Here is a 20589-nt window from a genome sequence, read left to right as displayed (position 1 = left end):
CTCTAGAATGAGCTACCTCCTCCGTCAAAACAAGTGATAGACAAGTCAGAGCTCCTAAAGTCCTCATCTGACTCAGACTGAGGCTCACAGGCAGGAGATAACAAGGCATGACAAACATGACTGCTAACATGTGAGAGTGCGCAACGGAAGAAGAACATGAACACATGGTATCAGAGCCGAAGGAGAGTACACGGAGCTGAGTTTTACGAGGGAGAACACCCACAACCTTGCGTTTGCTGGTCAAGACGTCTCCGACAGCTGAGGCGTCACCTTCAGCACCATCTCCTTGATCAAGGCGGCCTGTTTTGGTGTCCACCTATTTGCGTTTGCTGTTGGCGTCATCCCCAAATTTGCGTTTTCAGCCTGGGCGGCCTTCCTCCTGCTGGGCGACACTCCTCCAGCCTGCGCCTTGCTGTTCTGCCTGTTGTTCCATCTTCAGGCGGCTCTTTTCCTGCTGGCGACCTATTCCCAGGCTGCGTTTTGAGGCAGAGGCTGTTTTTCTGTGGTAACTGCATCGTTGGCATTTGCGTTTGACATTATCCTTGCGTTCTGTGCAAGGCGGCCAGCTCAGGAGCTTCTAGTGTTTGTGTTTCGGCACCGGCAACCTTCCCTTGTTGTGTTTTGGTGTTTGCAAATATCGAAGATGTCTTCTCATTAGTTTACGGGCTTTGATGACTCAGATGATGAGCTTTTGTCTCGACACTCATCTGAACGGAGGCGTGATTTCTATCACGAGGACCGTGGTCCGGAGTCTATTCCTCTTTCCCGTCCCCCTTCTATTCATGTATCTCGGCGAGCCTCTTCCAGTGGGCCGAAGATGCAGCCTTTGGTACCCCCTGTACAGGTACCCGTACTTCCTCAACTGCCCAAAGAGGACCGGTTGGATGGCTCCAACTTTTCTCTATGGTCCTGCAAGGTGGAGTGTATCTTGGACTCCTTCGATCTTTGGGAGCTTGTTTCTGTTCCTATTCCCCGGCCTAAGGTGGATCCCACAGATGGGACATCTATGGATCGTGCAGCCTTATGGGATCGGCTCAATTCTAGAGCCAGATCTTTCCTCTTTCTGAGTTTGCAGGATTCTGTCCTTGTTCATGTTCACCGGTTGAAGACTGCAGCAGACGTGTGGAGAAAGCTCGAGTCTCTCTATCAACAGAAGACGTTTGCCCACCGGATATCTCTCGAAAAGAAGTTGTGGATGCTCGCTATTGATGATAGTCCTTCCATGAAGGACCACATCAACAGATTACAGGATATGAGGGATGAGCTTGCATCCCTCGGTCGGACGATATCTTCTGAAGACATGGCTATGATTCTTTTGACTCAGCTGCCATCGCCTCGGTTTGATGTCTTCTACACCAGCCTTCTTACATCGAGGACCCGTGAGAAGCTTCTATGGGAGGAGCTATCCCCGCTTGTCTTGGAGCATGATGAGCGACTCAGAGAGGTCAGTGCTTGTGGATCCAACTCCACTAGAGCCTTTGTTGCAGGTTCGGGAGGACAGAAGAAGAAGAAGACGAAGTCAAAGGCTACGAAGAAGAACAGTTCTTCAGGCTCTGACTCAGATTCAGAGAGCCTGAAGTGCCCACACTGTGGGAAAGGGACACATCCCGAGGAGAAATGCTGGAAGAAATACCCTCACCTTCGTCCGAGAGCGAAGGGTGGATCTACATCGGAGCCTTCTTCTACCTCTACACCAGCTGTTACCCATAAGTCAGTGTTTCTTCATATCCATGCTTTGGAGGAGGATCCTTCTTCCGTGGCTGCAGTGTCTTCTGCGCAGCCTTGGTTAGTGGACAGTGGTGCTTCGAGTCATATGACTCCCCGAGGTGATTTGTTACAGGATCTCCGTCCATCAGAGGGTTCAGTCACTGTTGGTGCCCTTTTATCGGTGCCTATTAGTGGTGTTGGTACATTGCCTTTGTTTACCGACCGACCTTCGAGCTCCTTTTCCCAGGCCCTACATGTTCCGGATTTGGGCCTTCCTCTCCTCTCAGTTTATGGCCTTACGAGGCTTCGCACACGAGCGATCTTCACCGAGCATGCCGTTGTTATTGAGGATTCTTTTACAAGAGCTGTCTTATCTACAGGTTGACAGGAGAGCGGGCTTTACAAGCTCCATTCCCCTTCTTTGATGCAGGGTCCTCCGAGGCAGTCTATTGCTACACCCGTTCCCGCTTGTGCACCTTCTATTCCACAGGTTCCTTCCCATCCCCCACCTTCTCCTCCAGTGGTTCCCTCGTACCCCGCATCCCTTTCAGAGGGGGACGATCTCGGTGATGCGGCTATGGATTCCCTGGCCCCTAGTGTTTTAGAGGGGGATTCCCAGGATCGTGAGGAGCTCCTTTAGCGGCAGTCTACATCGACGGGCTTCATCGACATTGGTATTCCTCTTGCCACCCCAGGATCTATGTCCTCTTCGGCCTTCAGCCACATCCAGGATCTGAGAGGGGGTGTTAGCAGTCATGTTTGTCATGCCTTGTCATCTCCTGCCTGTGAGCCTCAGTCTGAGTCAGACGAGGACATTAGGAGCTCTGACATGTCTGTCATGTGTTATGATGGGGGAGACTAGTCACTCTTGACTGGCTGTCTTAGGTTGTGTATTTCTTTTTGGCCTCTTTTAGTGGGCATCAACAGATTACAGGATATGAGAGATGAGCTTGCATCCCTCGGTCGAACGATATCTTCTGAAGACATGGCTATGATTCTTTTGACTCAACTACTATCGCCTCGGTTTGATGTCTTCTACACCAGCCTTCTTACATCGAGGACCCGTGAGAAGCTTCTATGGGAGGAGCTATCCCCGCTTGTCTTGGAGCATGACGAGCGACTCAAAGAGGTCAGTGCTAGTGGATCCGACTCCACTAGAGCCTTTGTTGCAGGTTCGGGAGGACAGAAGAAGAAGAAGAATTAAAAGGCTAAGAAGAAGGACAGTTCTTCAGGCTCTGACTCACATTCAGAGAGACCAAAGTGCCCACACTATGGGAAAGGGACACATCCAGAGGAGAAATGTTGGAAGAAGTACCCTCACCTTCGTCCGGGAGCGAAGGGTGGATCTACATCGGAGCCTTCTTCTACCTCTACACCAGCTGTTACCCATGAGTCAGTGTTCCTTCATATCCATGCTTTGGAGGCGGATCCTTCTTCCGTGGCTGCAGTGTCTTCTGCGGAGCCTTGGTTAGTGGACAATGGTGCTTCGAGTCATATGACTCCCCGAGGTGATTTGTTACAAGATCTCCGTCCATCAGAGGGTTCAGTCACTGTTGGTGACATTTAATCGGTGCCTATTAGTGGTGTTGGCACATTGCCTTTGTTTACCGACCGACCTTCGAGCTCCTTTTCCCAGGCCCTACATGTTCCGGATTTGGGCCTTCCCCTCCTCTCAGTTTATGGCCTTACGAGGCTTGGCCCACGCGTGATCTTCACCGAGCATGCTGTTGTTATTGAGGATTCTTTTACAGGAGCTGTCTTATCTACAGGTTGGCAGGAGAGCGGGCTTTACAGGCTCCATTCCCCTTCTTTGATGCAGGGTCCTCCGCGGCAGTGTATTGCTACACCCGTTCCCGCTTGTGCACCTTCTATTCCACAGGTTCCTTCCCATCCCCCACCTCCTCCGGTGGTTCCCTCGTACCCCCCATCCCTTTCCGAGGGGGACGATCTCGGTGATTCGGCTGTTGATTCCCTGGCCCCTAGTGTTTTAGAGGGGGATTCCCAGGATCGTGAGTCAGACGAGGACATTAGGAGCTCTGACATGTCTGTCATGTGTTATGATGGGGGAGGCTAGTCACTCTTGACTGGCTATCTTAGGATGTGTATTTCTTTTTGGCTTCTTTTAGTGGGCAACCACTGGCTGCCGGGCCACTTTTTGGTCACTTTTGTGGGGCGCCCATTTTAGGGTTAGGGTTAGGGTTTGCCCTTTTGCCTATTTATTGGCAGCCCCCCTCCCCACTTTGTCACTTGTCTTCTTGCAGATTCCGACACTCCTCCCCCGTGGTGGTGCTGCCATCATCATCAGCCTGATCTGGTGCCCTCACTGACGTTGTGGGCTGCGTGCAGGGACTGATTAGTCCATTTCAGTGTATTCAGCATTCATTTCAGTCAGTGAAGATTTCTCTTCCTTATTAACACCGTGTTCTTGGCTAGAGCAAGAGCACTCTGGTTATCCACGTGCAGCTCCGTAGGACTGGTCTGGGAAAAGCCAATCTCCGCTAGTAAGCGACGGAGCCAAACTGCCTCCATAACGGTCGAACATAGGGCCCGATACTCAACCTCTGTAGAAGAAAGTGCCACAGTAGGCTACTTCTTGCTGCTCCAAGAGACAGCACCGGATCCAAGGGTGAAAGCATAACCTGTAGTGGATCATCTCGAATCCACATCACCTGCCCAATCAGAATCACCCCTTCTAGATCCCACCCGTTACAGCTGCCTTGTCGGCTCTCTTATCTGGCTGCTTCACACTCGGCCGGATATCTCTTTTGTGGTGGCTTTATTGTCTTCTTTTATGCAGACTCCCACCCAGGATCACTGGCAGGCAGCCTTGCGGGTTCTTCGCTATTTACAGGGGACTCGATCCTTCGGGATCATGTATGGAGATGGGATTACCCTTTCTGGATGGAGTGATTCTGATTGGGCAGGTGATGTGGATTCGAGACGATCCACTACAGGTTATGCTTTCACCCTTGGATCCGGTGCTGTCTCTTGGAGCAGCAAGAAGCAGCCTACTGTGGCACTTTCTTCTACAGAGGCTGAGTATCGGGCCCTATGTTCGACCGCTATGGAGGCAGTTTGGCTCCGTCACTTACTAGCGGAGATTGGCTTTTCCCAGACCGGTCCTACGGAGCTGCGCGTGGATAACCAGAGTGCTCTTGCTCTGGCCAAGAACCCGGTGTTTCATGCTCGCACGAAGCACATTGAGGTTCAGTATCACTATGTTCGAGAGCGGATCGTGGGTTCGGAGCTGGTAGTGGTCTATTGTCCTAGGGCGGCCAATGCAACTGATCTCTTTACGAAGCCTTTGCCTCAGGCTTCTTTGCTTCATCACATGCGGTTCTTGGGTCTTCAGACCCTCCCAGGATCTGAGAGGGGGTGTTAGCCTGCTCTTTATCATTCTCAGTCTGTCATCTCCTGGTTGTGAGCTCCTGTCAGAGTCTGACAGGAGACAGAGGAGCTCTGTCAGTTCGTTTAGTGGCTGTCCTTGTCAGTCTGCAGCCTTTGGGAGTCATACAGCCCATACTGGGCTGTTATTCTGCAGTCGGCCCAGTTTCCTGGGCAGGTCGGCCAGATCTGGCCAAAGTCGGCCAGATCTGGCTGGTCGGCCAGATTTGGCAAGTCGGCCAGTTTAGTGGCCTGGGGGCTATATATAGCTGCCCCCCCAGTCATTCCAGCATTGTACTTTGCAGGTTCAGCACTGTCTCCGTCGTCTCCGTCTCCGGCATTGGTGCTGCCATTGCTTCCAGTCTGTTCTGGTGCCCTCACTGACGCTTCGGGCTGCATGCAGGGACTGCTCTGTCCATTTCAGTGTATTCAGCATTCATCTCAGTCAGTGCAGACTTTCTTCCTTCATTCCCTGCTTTCTCTCTCCTCTCCTCTGTGTTCGTGTTCTTCTTCCGTTGCGCACTCTCACACGGTATCAGAGCCGAAGGAGAGTACATGGAGCTGAGATTTACGCAGGAGAACACCCACAACTTTGCGTTTGCTGGTCAAGACGTCTCCAACAGCTGAGACGTCACCTTCTGCACCATCTTCTTGATCAAGGCGGCCTGTTTTGGTGTCACATCTTTGCGTTTGCTGCTGGTGTCATCCCCAACAGCCAAGGCAGCCCTTCTAGGAGGTCCCAAATATTTGCGTTTGCTGCTGGCGCCTTCTCCAGTGGCTGCGACGTCATCAACGACCTCTTCCTGCTTGCGTTTTCAGCCAGGCGGCCTCCCCAACAGCTGGGCGACGTCTTCCTTACTCGCGTTTTGAGGCAGGAGGCTGTTTTTCTGTGGTGACTGCATCGTTAGCATTTGCGTTTGACATCATCCTTGCGTTCTGTGCAAGGCGGCGAGCTCAAGAGCTTCTGGTGTTTGTGTTTCGGCACCGGCAACCTTCCCTTGTTGTGTTTTGGTGTTTGCAGATATCGCAGATGTTTTCTCATCAGTTTACGGGCTTTGATGACTCAGATGACGAGCTTTTGTCTCGACACTCATCTGAACGGAGGCGTGATTTCTATCACGGGGACCGTCGTCCGGAGTCTATTCCTCTTTCCCGTCCCCCTTCTATTCATGTATCTCGGCGAGCCCCTTCTAGTGGGCCGAAGATGCAGCCTTTGGTACCCCCTATACAGGTACCCGTACTTCCTCAGCTGCCCAAAGAGGACCGGTTGGATGGCTCCAACTTTTCTTTATGGTCCTGCAAGGTGGAGTGTATCTTGGACTCCTTCGATCTTTGGGAGCTTGTTTCTGTTCCTATTCCCCGGCCTCAGGTGGATCCCGCAGATGGAACATCTATGGATCGTGCAGCCTTATGGGATCGGCTCAATTCTAGAGCCAGATCTTTCCTCTTTCTGAGTTTGCAGGATTCTGTCCTTGTTCATGTTCACAGGTTGAAGACTGCAGCAGACATGCGGAGAAAGCTCGCGTCTCTCTATCAACAGAAGACGTTTGCCCACCGGATATCTCTTGAAAAGAAGTTGCGGATGCTCGCTATTGATGATAGTCCTTCCATGAAGGACCACATCAACAGATTACAGGATATGAGGGATGAGCTTGCATCCCTCGGTCGGACGATATCTTCTGAAGACATGGCTATGATTCTTTTGACTCAGCTACCATCGCCTCGATTTGATGTCTTCTACACCAGCCTTCTTACATCGAGGACCCGTGAGAAGCTTCTATGGGAGGAGCTATCCCCGATTGTCTTGGAGCATGACGAGCGACTCAGAGAGGTCAGTGCTAGTGGATCCGACTCCACTAGAGCCTTTGTTGCAGGTTCGGGAGGACAAAAGAAGAAGAAGAAGTCAAAGGCTACGAAGAAGGACAGTTCTTCAGGCTTTGACTCACATTCAGAGAGACCGAAGTGCCCACACTGTGGGGAAGGGACACATCCCGAGGAGAAATGCTGGAAGAAGTACCCTCACCTTCGTCCGGGAGCGAAGGGTGGATCTACATCGGAGCCTTCTTCTACCTCTACACCAATTGTTACCCATGAGTCAGTGTTCCTTCATATCCATGCTTTGGAGGAGGATCCTTCTTCCGTGGCTGCAGTGTCTTCTACGCAGCCTTGGTTAGTGGACAGTGGTGCTTCGAGTCATATGACTCCCCGAGGTGATTTGTTACAGGATCTCCGTCCATCAGAGGGTTCAGTCACTATTGGTGACATTTTATCGGTGCCTATTAGTGGTGTTGGTACATTGCCTTTGTTTACCGACCGACCTTCGAGCTCCTTTTCACAGGCCCTACATGTTCCGGATTTGGGCCTTCCCCTCCTCTCAATTTATGGTCTTACGAGGCTTGGCACACGAGTGATCTTCACCGAGCATGCCGTTGTTATTGAGGATTCTTTTACAGGAGCTGTCTTATCTACAGGTTGGCAGGAGAGCGGGCTTTACAGGCTCCATTCCCCTTCTTTGATGCAAGGTCCTCCGAGGCAGTCTATTGCTACACCCATTCCCGCTTGTGCACCTTCTATTCCACAGGTTCCTTCCCATCGCCCACCCTCTCCTCCGGTGGTTCCCTCGTACCCCCCATCCCTTTCAGAGGGGGACGATCTCGGTGATGCGGCTGTGGATTCCCTGGCCCCTAGTGTTTTAGAGGGGGATTCCCAGGATCGTGAGGAGTTTCTTCAGCAGCAGTCTACATCAACGGACTTCATTGACCTTGGCATTCCTCTTGCCACCCCAGGATCCGTTTCTCCCTTGGCCTTCAGCCACATCCAGGATCTGAGAGGGGGTGTTAGCAGTCATGTTTGTCATGCCTTGTCATCTCCTGCCTGTGAGCCTCAATCTGAGTCAGACGAGGACTTTAGGAGCTATGACGTGTCTATCACTTGTTTTGACGGAGGAGGTAACTCACATGGTATCAGAGCCTGACTGAGAGCACGGAGGACCTAACCTTGTGGAGAGATACCTCACCCCTCTTCTGCTGCTGTCCCCTCATCTCCAACTGCCCAGGCGGCCCCTCCAGGTGGCCATTCTTCTTGCGTTTGCTGCAGACGACTTCTCCAAAGGCTGCCATGTCATCAAACGACCCCTCCTGCTTGCGAAGTAGAAGAAGAGAAGGAAGAGAAGAGAGGTAGAGGAAGAGGAAGTAGAGGGAGAAAAGTAGAAGAAGAAGAAGAAGAAAAGGAAGAGGGAGAGGGAGAGAGTGGAAAGAAGTAGTAGAGGAAGAAGAAGAAGAAGAGTAGAAGGAGAAAAGAAGAGAAGAGGAAGAGAGAGAGGGAAGGAACAAAAGGGGAAAAGAAGTGGAAGAAGGAGAAGAAGAGAGGGAGAGAGAGAGAGTAGGAGAATAAGTGAAGGAAAGAGAGAGAGAGAGAGAGAGAGAGAGAGAGAGAGAAGGAGGGAGAGAGTAGGAGAATAAGTGGAGAAGAAGAGAGGGAGATTAAGTGAAAAGAAGAAGAAGAAAGAGAGGGAGAAAGAAAGAAGTGGGAGTTGGTAACTACAAGGAGCCACGCCCCAAACCACCCTCTCGGCGAAGGACCCCCATCCAACGGTCTTTTCTACCAAACCTGTCAACCCGAAACCCGTCACAGCTCCCAAGAAAAAAGTAGCAGGAAGGGTAGGCGCCCAAGCCACCGGTAATGCGGGAGGGGCGAGCGGAACGACCAACACAGCACACACAAATCAAGCCCAGGTTCTAAGCCTTAAAATTAATTCAGTAATATTACTCGTGGAAGAGATGAAATGGTTTGTGCATGGAACAAGAACGAGTCTTAGGGTTTTGTTTACTCTAAGAACTAAGTTGCATGCGCGAACGGAAGAGTTTGAAATTCACATAAAATGATAAGGTTATCGCCTTATCTCACATGAAATGATAGCTTTTTAACCAGTTCAGTGCATGAATAGTCGTTTGGAATTGACGTTTCGCAATCATGGTTAAAAGGAACACATGAAATGTTAATTTCTATTCATGAGATACACTTGCATCGTTAGACAAAACCCTAAACTTCATAGACGCAAGTCACATGTGATCCGGGGCATTAGGAATAAGTATAATTGCCTGCGAATTGTTTTATCGATCTTGCTATGGACTATCGCAAATGGATACGCTCCTAGCTTAGTTGAAGCTGGTGACCTAACCCTAAATGGATTGTTGACCCAAGTTATGCTTGGCGGTTTGAAAAGGTTGAAAATCCCTTAAGCAAGTGTTTTGATACATCCAGTTAAAATTTTGATTGTGCATGCAATGGGATTGCGATGCCTTGAAGCAAGAGGTTGTGCATTCAATTGTTTGTTAATGTGGTTTTGGATGTTAACCCAAGTGGGGAATGTTTGATGATTTCATGGCCGGGTCTGAGATGACTGATTGCCATGGAAACGAAAGGGATGTTTTCCCTAGCAATTGTTACTATACTGGTTGCTTCAGCTATGGTTGATTTCCTAAAGGGATAATTAAGGAAGGATGGCGCTAGCTACCCCCCGCGAGCCGCCAAACCCTAACCAAGGGGGTTATGAATCCGCGCCGGGAATATGGACCAAACCCACTGCGAGAGGTCTCTCCGTGGAAATCACTTGGCATAGGAGGATGCTTGGGTGCCAATGGGGGCTCTAGCCGTAAATCCCAATGCCTCCGGGCCCTACACAAAGTGTTCTACGTGACTCAAGATGGGATCTCGAGGTCTTGATACTAGTTATAAGGCGGAATCTTGGAAGGATAAACCTTCGGGTTTTATTGCCGTAAGACGGAAGGATTTTTTTGCGGAGGCAGAAAGGAGCACTTAATTCTCCTGTATGGGCAAGAGACACACATTAATCCGAAGATAAGTTAAGGAAGTGTTTTATCTCGCCTTCGTGTCTGCGGCCTTAATTACGTAAAGAAACCTGTGACTAACGGGTTAATTAAGGAAGCTGCATTTATGTCTCAAGAATAACATGGTAGGCAATTAGATAACTAAAACAACCCTCGAGGGAAGCGTGGTGGATGTGACCAATGGGTCTATCCTACGGAAGGGTGGTCTCGATTAGCCAAGAGCTTTCCTCAAAGGAGATGTTAACAGGAATGTTAGGAAAAGGTCGGGTCTATGACCTTAGACAATGTTGACTAGGAACCCAGACTCAGGTCGATCCTAGTGGGAACAGCCGGATAAGTTCCGTTGCGGGGCAGACTCGAGAGACCCTAGTTGGCAAACCCCGTGTCATTCCTTGGGAGTGCCGGCGGTGTCTTCTAGATATATCTCTCGATGGACTGCTAAGACGTGTCCCGCGATTTGAGGAGCAGGCACGTTTCAAGGAGACTTCAACAACCTGGAGGCTCTGGAGGACCAGCAAGGCAGAGGCAGAAACTACCAGGGCATGGCGGTGGAGGAGCAAGAGGCATAGGAGGCTTTTCTACTGGCAGTCGGCGCGATGCTTGGAGAGACCCTGCCTTTCACAGGAGGGAGAGGTCGGTGGAATTCTCTTGGGGATACAAGTAGCTAGGCCGACTCCTACTAGAACGGTTGAACAAGTTTTATATGGAGAGAGTGGGGAGGCTCTCATTGAGGCCAGATTGAGCAGTTGGTGGGCACCATGCTATCCGATCATTACTTGGTTCTCCTGACACCTGATCCCCCAACGTCTACCCTAGACACACGATCCTGTCGGATCCCTGACTCGATCTATAGAAGGGAGGAGGTGACAAGATAGATAGAGCAGATTTGGACCAAGGAGTGGGGCAGGAGGGGCCAGATGGCAAAGAAGGTTGCAGAGGTCCTAGCCGAGTCAAGCAGAATCTGCCAAGCGGCAGCCATACAAACCATGCAACATAGCTGGGAGGAGGAGAGAGCACTCTAGCGGGACCTCGCAGCCACGCACAAATTATTACAGGAGGCACCAAGGGATCTCACCCTCCACGCACAGGAGGTGCGTGCGCAAGTAGCCATTGTTGGCCTAGAGGACAAGCGTTCGGAGTTCTCTTTCTGCACCTCAGCAGCCTTTTGGGCGCAGAAGGGGGACACAATGTGCAAGGAGTTCTTCTAGATGCACCAACCTCGCACCGCAGGAGAGCAGATACGCAACCTTCAGGATCAGTATGGGAGGACTCGTTCTAGCCCAAACAAGGTGATGGAGATTGCCACCGACTACTACAAGCACCTTTTCCAACAGGAGACAACCTCATCTAGAGGATAGCGGTGCAGACAGGGTGGACTGGGATTTCCTAGAGGGCACCATGGTGAGATTGGGTTTCCCCCAGGTTTGGATTTGCGGGGTCTCCGCACTTTACAGATCGGCCACCAGCAGGGTTCTCAAAGGTGGAAGGCGAGAGGAGTTTCGGATGGAGAGATCGGTCCGACAGGGCTGCCCCTTAGCCCCATACCTGTTTCTACTCTTTGCAAAGACGATGTCTCACTTCCTCAAGTCACGTGTGAGCGGATTACACGGCCTCCGACTTCCACTGAGAGAGGAGACTGAGTTGTTAGACTCAAAGTATGCAGATGACACAGCACTCTACATAGAGGACGATGAGTTGATGCTGGAGAGAGTGAGGCTGGCTCTTGGCATGTTCTGTTCTGCAGCTGGAGCGAATATCAACTAGCGAAAGTCGGTTGGTTTCCTCGCAAACCTGGACTCTAGCACGGAGTGGAGTGTCCACCTGGGATTTAGATGGGTGAGCAGAGGGCAGACCGTCCGGTACCTACGGTTCCAGGTGGGACTCAACATCACTCCTGCCCAGCAATTTCTTCCTGTCCTTGATTCTATTCGGAGGAAGCTCACCTACTGAAGCACGGCTCGCCTCTCACTAGTCGGTCGAGCCCTGGTAGTCAACCAGGTCCTCCTAGCAACGGCCTGGTACATCGCCTCCTGTTGGTGTTTCTCCTCATCCTGCGTAGTATAGCTTCGCGTTCTTGTGCGGAATTTCCTTTGGTCAAGGTCAGATGGCTCCAAGGATTGTAGGGCCAAGGAGGCGTGGGCGACCATCATACAGCATCGATCAGAGGGAGGGCTTGGGATCATAGACCTAGAGTATCAAAGTATGGCCCTCTTAGGCAAGCTAGTTGTCCGCGGCCTCACACCAGGCGGGCTGACCTGGAATGTCTTATTGCAGGAGGGTCTTCAAGATTATAGACCGAGACTTGGCGGACAGTGGAGGCCGTCCCTGAGATGGATCTTCACATCAGCCCAAATCACCCCCCCCAGATCGTGGTGTCAGGAGGCTTTTGGCAGAGAGAGACTTTCAGTATAGGCGACCTTAGCAGAGCTCTGGACCTCCATCATCCACTCTCTCAGCGGCCGATGGGATCAGGTGCAGGGCGAGTGCAGGGCTCGTCAGGAGCTCCGTTGTCAGTTCATGCGCACTTGGGGCGGTCAGGACCTGTTCTTCGTGATGCAGGCAGGTAGCCCCATATGGCGATACACCCCCTCTCCATGGCTTCTTGCCCCTATCCCCCCCAAACCACCTTGAAAAGCTTGTATACATGATGACTTTGCATCAGCTCCAGCTAGTCTGTTGAGCATGAGCGCTCCGTTGTAATCAGTTTTTTTTAGTGATATAATCAGCCACATTTTACTTGCAAAAAAAAAAGACCACCTGAAGAATGATGATGTGACTAAATGGGAGAAGGAGGAGCCATAGAATAAATAGACCCAAAATATGCCAAATATGGCAGCTTGTCAGCCAGCATTTAATGCTGGCTAACTGGCATAAAATGCCACACAAAAATCACTAAAATAATGACTAAATAATGACTAGCGTGCCTAGCCCAATTGGCATGCACAGACTCACACATGAGCTAACAATCCTACTAACAATGAGAATCTTGCCAAGGGTTTCATACATCATTCAAAGTCCCCAGCGGATGCTCCAATTCTATTTGTCAAGAAAAAAGATGGATCCCTCCATATGTGTGTGGATTATAGAGAGCTCAATAAGATTACTATCAAGAATCGCCACCCTCTTCCCTCAATTCTAAAACTCCTTGAACAATTTGGAAAGCCATAGTCTCCACCAAGATAGATCTTCATGGTGCTTACAATCTTGTCAAAATAAAGAAAGGTGATGAATAGAAAACAGCTTTTTGCACAAGGTAAGGGCATTTTAAATATGTTATCATGCCATTTGGCCTCACGAATACTCTAGTAGTTTTCCAACATCTAATGAACGACTTTATCATGATCTATTTAGATGATATCTTGATATTTTCCAAGAATCAAGAGGAGCACAAGCATCATATCAAAATCGTCTTAAATAAATTGCAAGAAGTAGGCTTATAAGCAAAGCTAAAAAAGTGTTTATTTCATCAAACTGAAGTTGAGTTTTTGGGGTACGCCATTTCTGAGAAGGGAATTTCTATGAACCCTAAGAAGATACAAACCATTCTTGAATGGGAGACTCCTTCATTTAGGTGACATATTCAAAGCTTTTTGGGATTTGCAACTTTTTATCGAATCTTTATCAAGAATTACTTTAATATTCCTGTCCTTCTAACCAACCTAACTAGAAAGGGAAAGTTTATATGGAATCAAAAGGTTGAACAAGCTTTTCAAATATTAAATCAAGCCTTTACCTCATCGTCCATTCTCATCCATGCAAATCCATTGAAGCCCTTTATCATGGTGACAAATGCCCCAAATTTTGCACTTGGAGCTGTTCTATCCTAGATCGGTGATAACAATCAAGTTCATCCAATAGCTTTCCACTTGAGAATATTCTCTGTTGCAAAAATCAACTATGAAATTCATGATGGAGAACTTCTAGCTATTGTGAACTCCTTGAAGACCTAGCGACACCTACTTGAAGGCACCCCTCATAAGATCACTATCTATACAGACCACAAGAATCTTAAATATTTTATGACTTCTCGTGTCTTGAATTGTCGCCAAGCAAGATGAAGTGGTTTCCTATCCAAATTTGACTTCATCATTACCTATAGACGTGACCACCAACAAGGGAAGCTAGATGCCTTATCTGAAAATCCTACTAGGCACCAAAAGAAGGCGATGAAGCCCATAACCAATAGAAATTCAGTATTCTTGAAACCTGAGCAACTAAAGTTAAGGGCAGTTATCAACAAAGCCCCAAAAGACTTTGGGATCTTATCAAAGGTCAAGAAGGAAATTACAAAAGACTCATTCACCAAGGACATAAAGAGGCAATTACATCAAGGCCAAGAATAAACTCAAAAGAATTTCCAAGACATTGATGGGCTACTCTATTATAAAGGATTCCTCTATGTTCCTCCTAATCCTTTGCAAGTGGATATACTCAAAAAGAGACGATCTCCCATCAACAGGGCATTTTGGGGTTAACAAGACAATCGAGTTGGTCTCAAGGAATTTTTTGTGGCCACAAATGTGGAAAGGTGGTGGTTGATCGATTCATAAAATGACACACTTTTTTCCAACAACCAAGAGTATCAATGGAAAAGGGACAGCAAGGCTCTTCCTAGAACAAGTGTATTGGTACCAAGGGTTACCTGATGATATTGGCTATGATCGTGGCCCCAATTTATATCCGGATTTTGGAGAAGCCACTTTAAACTTCTAAGAGTACAAGTAAATCTTTCTTCAGCCAATCACCCACAAAGTGATGGAAAAAAAAAATGAGTGAATCAAGTCTTGGAGCAAACCCTTAGATGCACAATCAACTACCATTGAGACAATTGGACAAATCTATTACCCCTTGCTAAGTTTACATACAATAATTCCTTCCATGCCTCCACTCAATTCACACCATTCTTTGCTACTTATTATCAACAACCAAGGATATGCAATCATGTAAGATCACAAGAGAAGAATCCAATTGCTACAAACTTAGCTCAACGCCTCTTTGATATTCATAAAGAGTTGCAAGCATAGATCAAACAAACTCAAGAGAAATATAAGAGAAATGCAAATAAGCTTCACATATAACATCCATCATAAAAAATTGAATATCAAATTTGGCTTCTTCAGCGTGATCTACATTCTTCTCACCCCTCCCAAAAACTGGATTATACGTATCCACATATCAAATCACAATGACTAGTATTCTAAATAGTAATCCCCATGGCAAAAATATTATAAATGTATGATATCTTGGATGCAAGAAAAGTACATGAGAGATTCACTATTTATACGCGTTGTCCATCACTAGAGAAGTGGAATCGCTATCTCCCCCTTGAGTATTAGACATAGAAATCAAAACATCCATTTCACCTTGAGAAATGTGAAACCACAAAACACACAAAACATTTTATTTTGTTTCACAAAACAAGGTCATGACACAGGTTTTTTCCATGAAACAAATTTTTTTTAGGGGTTTCGTTTAAAAAAAGAATGTACGGCCTAGTTGTCTTTTTAGCTTGTGGTTTTTTCACACCCTCCTTATGTGTACCCACACCTTCTCATCCTCATACATCTCCTTCTCCTCCTCCTCCATCTCTTCACGTGTGACTTGATTACAAGACAAGACAAGAACTGGAAGACGACTTACCTCACAAAAGCCTCACAACTAATGTTGGCAAGACTAAAGGGTTTGTAACCCATGACCCCTATTTATACTATAGCCTAGGGAGGTTAAGGAGAACACATGTCGTTACAAGAGGATGCCACATGGCATGACATGCACATCGACACATGGCATGATATGCTGACACATGGCATGCTAACATTAATGATGACATAAGTGATGATACAGACATCTTCTAGAATATTCTAGAATGTTTTGAAATCTTCTAGAAACTTCATGGAACTAGAGGCTATACCAACTTATATACAAACCAATCCTTGCTTTAGCATTTGGTATATTACCCTTCCTTCTAGCATCGAGTTTCACAAGGGACAGTGGTGTGCTTTTGAATAGGCCTTGGCTTGGTTGGGTGTTGAAGATGAAATTCGCGAACCTTAACAAGAGCTCTTCGGCGATGTGAAGTTGGTTCCCATGTTTATTTACTTGCATCATAGCCCTTCCAATGGACAAGATGTTGGAACTCTGCCTCTTGAAATTCTCGAATCCAAGATTTTGTCTACTTTGTATTCTTGGTGATCTTCAATTATGATTGGAGGCGATGGCTTTGGTATTTTTTCAAGGATACTCGATGTATGACATGGCTCCAAGACTGAAACATGGAATACCAGATGGATTTATTTTCACAAGCTCTGCAACTATACATTTGCATTAGTTATTTATGATTTGCAGCTGATGCATACTTTGCATGAGATGCATTACACAGGATTACGATCATGTGTATGGATTATAGCTTAGTTTTGCTGGCTGGAAGTTTCAGTATGACATGGGCAGGAGTATGGTTAAGAATTATGGCAACATACTTGCCACTTGCAATGTGAGGCAAGTGTCAAGTCAGAATTGTGGCCCAAAGGGAGTAGCTAAACAAACATGGAGTCTTCTTGCCTAAGATTTGCAAGTTTTCAAGCACAGCGATGTAATAACTCTTCAAAGGTTACCACTTTGAAATCTAGATTGCTCAAATGAAGTATACGATGATTCGCCTTCCTTGCCTACTAGAGTCTTTGTGAGGCTGCTACATCCTTTTGTACAAGTCCAAGGGCTTTACCAAATAATTAGTATGCACATTTGAATTGAGATCATGGACCCTAGACTCGTCATTCCCACAGAGAGGAGGTTACATGGTCAGTGCATGTTCTAATGTTGGTCATTTGCTCCCTCTCACGCAAGAACATTGTGGCAATCTTGCTAAGGCCTTGAAATGTTGAATTTTTCCTGACATAATAGGACTGTACATAGCCATGCAATGAGAGACATGCCTATATTATATTGATGCAGTGCTGAAACAAGAAGAGCAAAACCTTGGCTCGGGTGATCTTGATAAGGGAGACGAAGACGAACCTGCGGGATGAGCAGAGAGGTTGTTGACAGCCTTGGAGGCAGCCTCGAAGCGAGCGGCAGCTGTTCTGATATTGGTGATGCTGTCCTGCAGCAAGGTGACCTCGGAGTCCACCTGCTCTTTCACTTGGCGTATCTGCTCCAGGCTCAGTTTCTCTACCTGTTCCATCACCCCCTTGGCCTGCTCTGAGGACGCCATTCTCTCTCTCTCTCTCAAGATTCTACCGAGCTACGCTTTGAGAGACACGAGTGACGACACTCTCTCACCGGTTAACATTTCAAAAAAGTTAAATTTTTCACCCAAGTAAAAAACGTTTAATGCGAAAGGAATTATATATTTACAAGCTACAACATCTCTACAGAAATGCAATCAGTTTCCTAAAAGGTAGTTCTCCAAAATGTGAGTGGTTCCCTGAAAAAAATACCCCTCTAATTTTAGGAATTGCAAAAATACCCAAATAGCCCTCTTTATTGGGATGATATCTACTTTGTTCTTTAATACGCTTGCTGCCATATTCATTCATGGAATCTTCTCCGATCCCTTCCCACTCAAGAGATCGATTTGGCAAGGATGGTCCCTTGCTCCATTTCTCTTTACCATTGTGACACACTTTTCTCGTTAGGAAAATAGACTAGCTAATTCAAAAATGCACCATGTAAGCTTTGTGACTTCCCAAAGGTGAGTTCTTTGGCTCTCAATTTTTTGTTGACAATAATGCTCATATTGTTAAAGTGCATGAAAGGAATCTTGAAGTCTTACTAGGAGTTTTCAACACATTCTCTAGTGTCTCTAGCTTGATGGTCAGTTTAACGAAGACCTAATTGCTCCATCTAGGATATGGAGAGCTAATTATGGGTTTGAGGTATTGAAGAAGGGTGAAATCCTTAGATATATAAATTGCCCATTGGGATTAGGAGTTTCTTTAAAAGAAATATTTATTTGGTTCATCAATAAGCTGACTAAGCTTCAAAGCTAGACTAGTGAGATAGCATCTCTTAGCAGCAAGATTGCAATCTTGAGTTTGATGATGGTTTCAACTCTTGTATTCTTGGCCGGAATGCTAGCCGTTAGTATTACTACATGGAAACATTGTCATCTTAAGTTTGATGCTCGTCTCAACTCTTGTATTCTTGGCAAGAATGTTGGCCTTTAGTACTACTACACGAAAAGAGGTGGAGAGGCTTTTCAAGGGTTTCTTCTAATGGTTAGGTGACAAGCAAAGTCGACACCCCATAGCATGGGAGGTATTTATAGCGGAGAGAATAGAGGGTGGGGTGGGTGTTGATTATTTGCAAGATAAGGCTAAAAGGATGCTACTTAATTTGTTGAAGCACTTGGCAAAGGACCGCAACCCTAGGCATTTATGCTTCATCATTGGATGCAAGTAGCCGAGTTTCCTAGTGGTACATGGCTGGATATGGGCTAGGAAGATGTTCTCATCAAGTGGACAATATTGAAGTCAAAATCCCCTAATCGAAGGCAACTTAGAGATTGGTGGAGGTACATAACAAATTCATGAAGGATGCCTAATGGGGAGCAATGGGACGACAATGGCCAAGGGATAGCCCTAAATAGATTGATCTAGTCATGAAGATGCCTTTGAGGATGGTTGTGCACCTAAACTCTCCTTGAATCTGTACTATTAGGAATTAGGAGGGGGTAAACATGTGGGATCCAACTCCCTTGAGGCTCCTTTGTCAAGTTGAAATTCCAAGCAAATGCCAATGTAATGTCAAACAAAAGGAGTGGTTGATTGAAGCCATGATGAGGAAGAAAGTAAGTGGCTTTCGTCTTATATCCTCAAGGTAATACATCTCCTCCTCAAGGTAATACATCTCCTCAAGATTGTGTAGAATGAGAAAGGGAGAAGATTATGGGACTACTATTTGAAAAAGGATTTTAATTGCTCTAAAGGAAAGTACACCTTCAAAATTGTGGAGTATTGGAAGAACCAATTTCCACATGCTAAGCTAATAACATCGAAAAGGAGAGTTCGTAGACTATGAAGAAGTAGTCCTTCAAAGAGCTAAATTTTGTTTTGTGGAGAGCACTAATTAATAAATTCCCCACCTAGGACCACATCGCCAAAGTTATGCAATAAAGTGGAAGAAATAATGTGTCACCTCTTCTAGAGTTGCATCAAGAATCACCACTATGGCCCAATGTTCAAAAGTGGTGGAACCTAGGGTTTTTCATGGAAAGATCACTATTAAAACTACCCTTTTTAGAGATTTAGGCAAGCTAAATGAAGGGTCTCTAATAGTTTGGAATGTAAGGAGAGTAGTGATGATTAGGTATATCTAGAGAAATAGGAAATTCCAATTGCCCTAAAGGGGCTAGGGAAGAATAATTGCCTATTTAAGGTGGCGCATAAGGCTCTAAGTAGGAATAACTAGATCTACATCTACACAATCACTTGTCACCCTCTTTAGAAATGAGCAAATGCAAATATTATTTTTCTAATATATTTTCACATCAATTTAAAAAAACCCAAATGTTCTCGATGCTTTTAAAAGAGCAATTATAGCAAAGTCACTAAGATTAAGTTCAATATTTAAGGTTACTTAGCTTATTTAGCCCTCTTTTATGCTTTTTTAAGGGTATTTTTGGTTTGCCAATTGATACATTGCATTCATTCTAGGGTTTTTTATTTTTTCTTAAGTGTAAGGTACTTTCAAAATAAGAATTTATTTGGCTTGACAAAGGGTAGGCATTAGGTTCATTCTTAGGGTTTTCCATTTTTTAAATGGTAATATATTTTTAAATGATAATAATTCTTAAATTACATATTAAAACATTTATGTTACAGTGATATGACATTCTCCACATGTCATTTTTACTAGTGCTTTGTGCTATCCTATGTGTGAAGTGTGGTATCATGATGTGTGATATGTATATATATATATATATATATATATATATATATATATACACATATATATATATATATATATACATATATATATATATATATATACATATATATATATATATACATACATATATATATATATATATATGTATATATATATATATATATATATATATATATATACATATATATACATATATATATGTATGTATGTATGCATAAAGAAAAGAGTTTCCTCCTATTAAGGTGCTTGATGGACAAAAAACACCTCAAAGATGACAAAACAGTTCTCGATTATTGAGATTGCCTAAGGATACAAAAGAAAACCTTCCATGCTAACATCATGTATATATATATATATATATATATACATATATATATATATATATACATATATATATATATATATATACATATATACATATATATATATATATATATACATATATATATATATATACATATATATATATATATATATATATACATATATATATATATATATATATATATATATATATATATATATACATATATATATGTATGTATGTATGCATAAAGAAAAGAGTTTCCTCCTATTAAGGTGCTTGATGGACAAAAAACACCTCAAAGATGACAAAACAGTTCTCGATTATTGAGATTGCCTAAGGATACAAAAGAAAACCTTCCATGCTAACATCATGTAGAAAATTAACATGAGGGAGTTTGCATTAGTTTATGTTAACATTTCAGTGAGAAAACAAATATATATTGCATCTAAATAG

At 45.5% G+C, this 20589-nt stretch overlaps 1 protein-coding gene across 2 annotated transcripts in view; it reads right to left on the bottom strand.

The window, feature by feature from the left end:
* PFD5 (prefoldin 5) overlaps positions 1 to 17221 on the bottom strand; it is a 79362-nt gene extending 62141 nt beyond the window's left edge. Inside the window, exon 1 of one of the 2 annotated variants that reach the window (XM_087699741.1) lies at positions 16956 to 17221. In XM_087699741.1, the coding sequence (XP_087555867.1) occupies positions 16956 to 17151 (196 nt within the window). In that variant the 5' untranslated portion in view covers positions 17152 to 17221. The remainder of the gene's footprint in view (positions 1 to 16955) is intronic. The other variant, XM_087699742.1, reaches the window with a different exon arrangement.
* Positions 17222 to 20589: the final 3368 nt, after the last annotated feature.

The sequence above is a fragment of the Lygodium microphyllum genome, chromosome 19, assembly GCF_053477565.2.
Source record: "Lygodium microphyllum isolate KBCC chromosome 19, Lygodium_microphyllum_v1.1.10, whole genome shotgun sequence".
Classification (NCBI taxonomy): domain Eukaryota; kingdom Viridiplantae; phylum Streptophyta; class Polypodiopsida; order Schizaeales; family Lygodiaceae; genus Lygodium; species Lygodium microphyllum.
The sequence above is the reverse complement of the archived record's forward strand: the minus strand, read 5'-3'. Positions and strand labels throughout refer to the sequence as shown.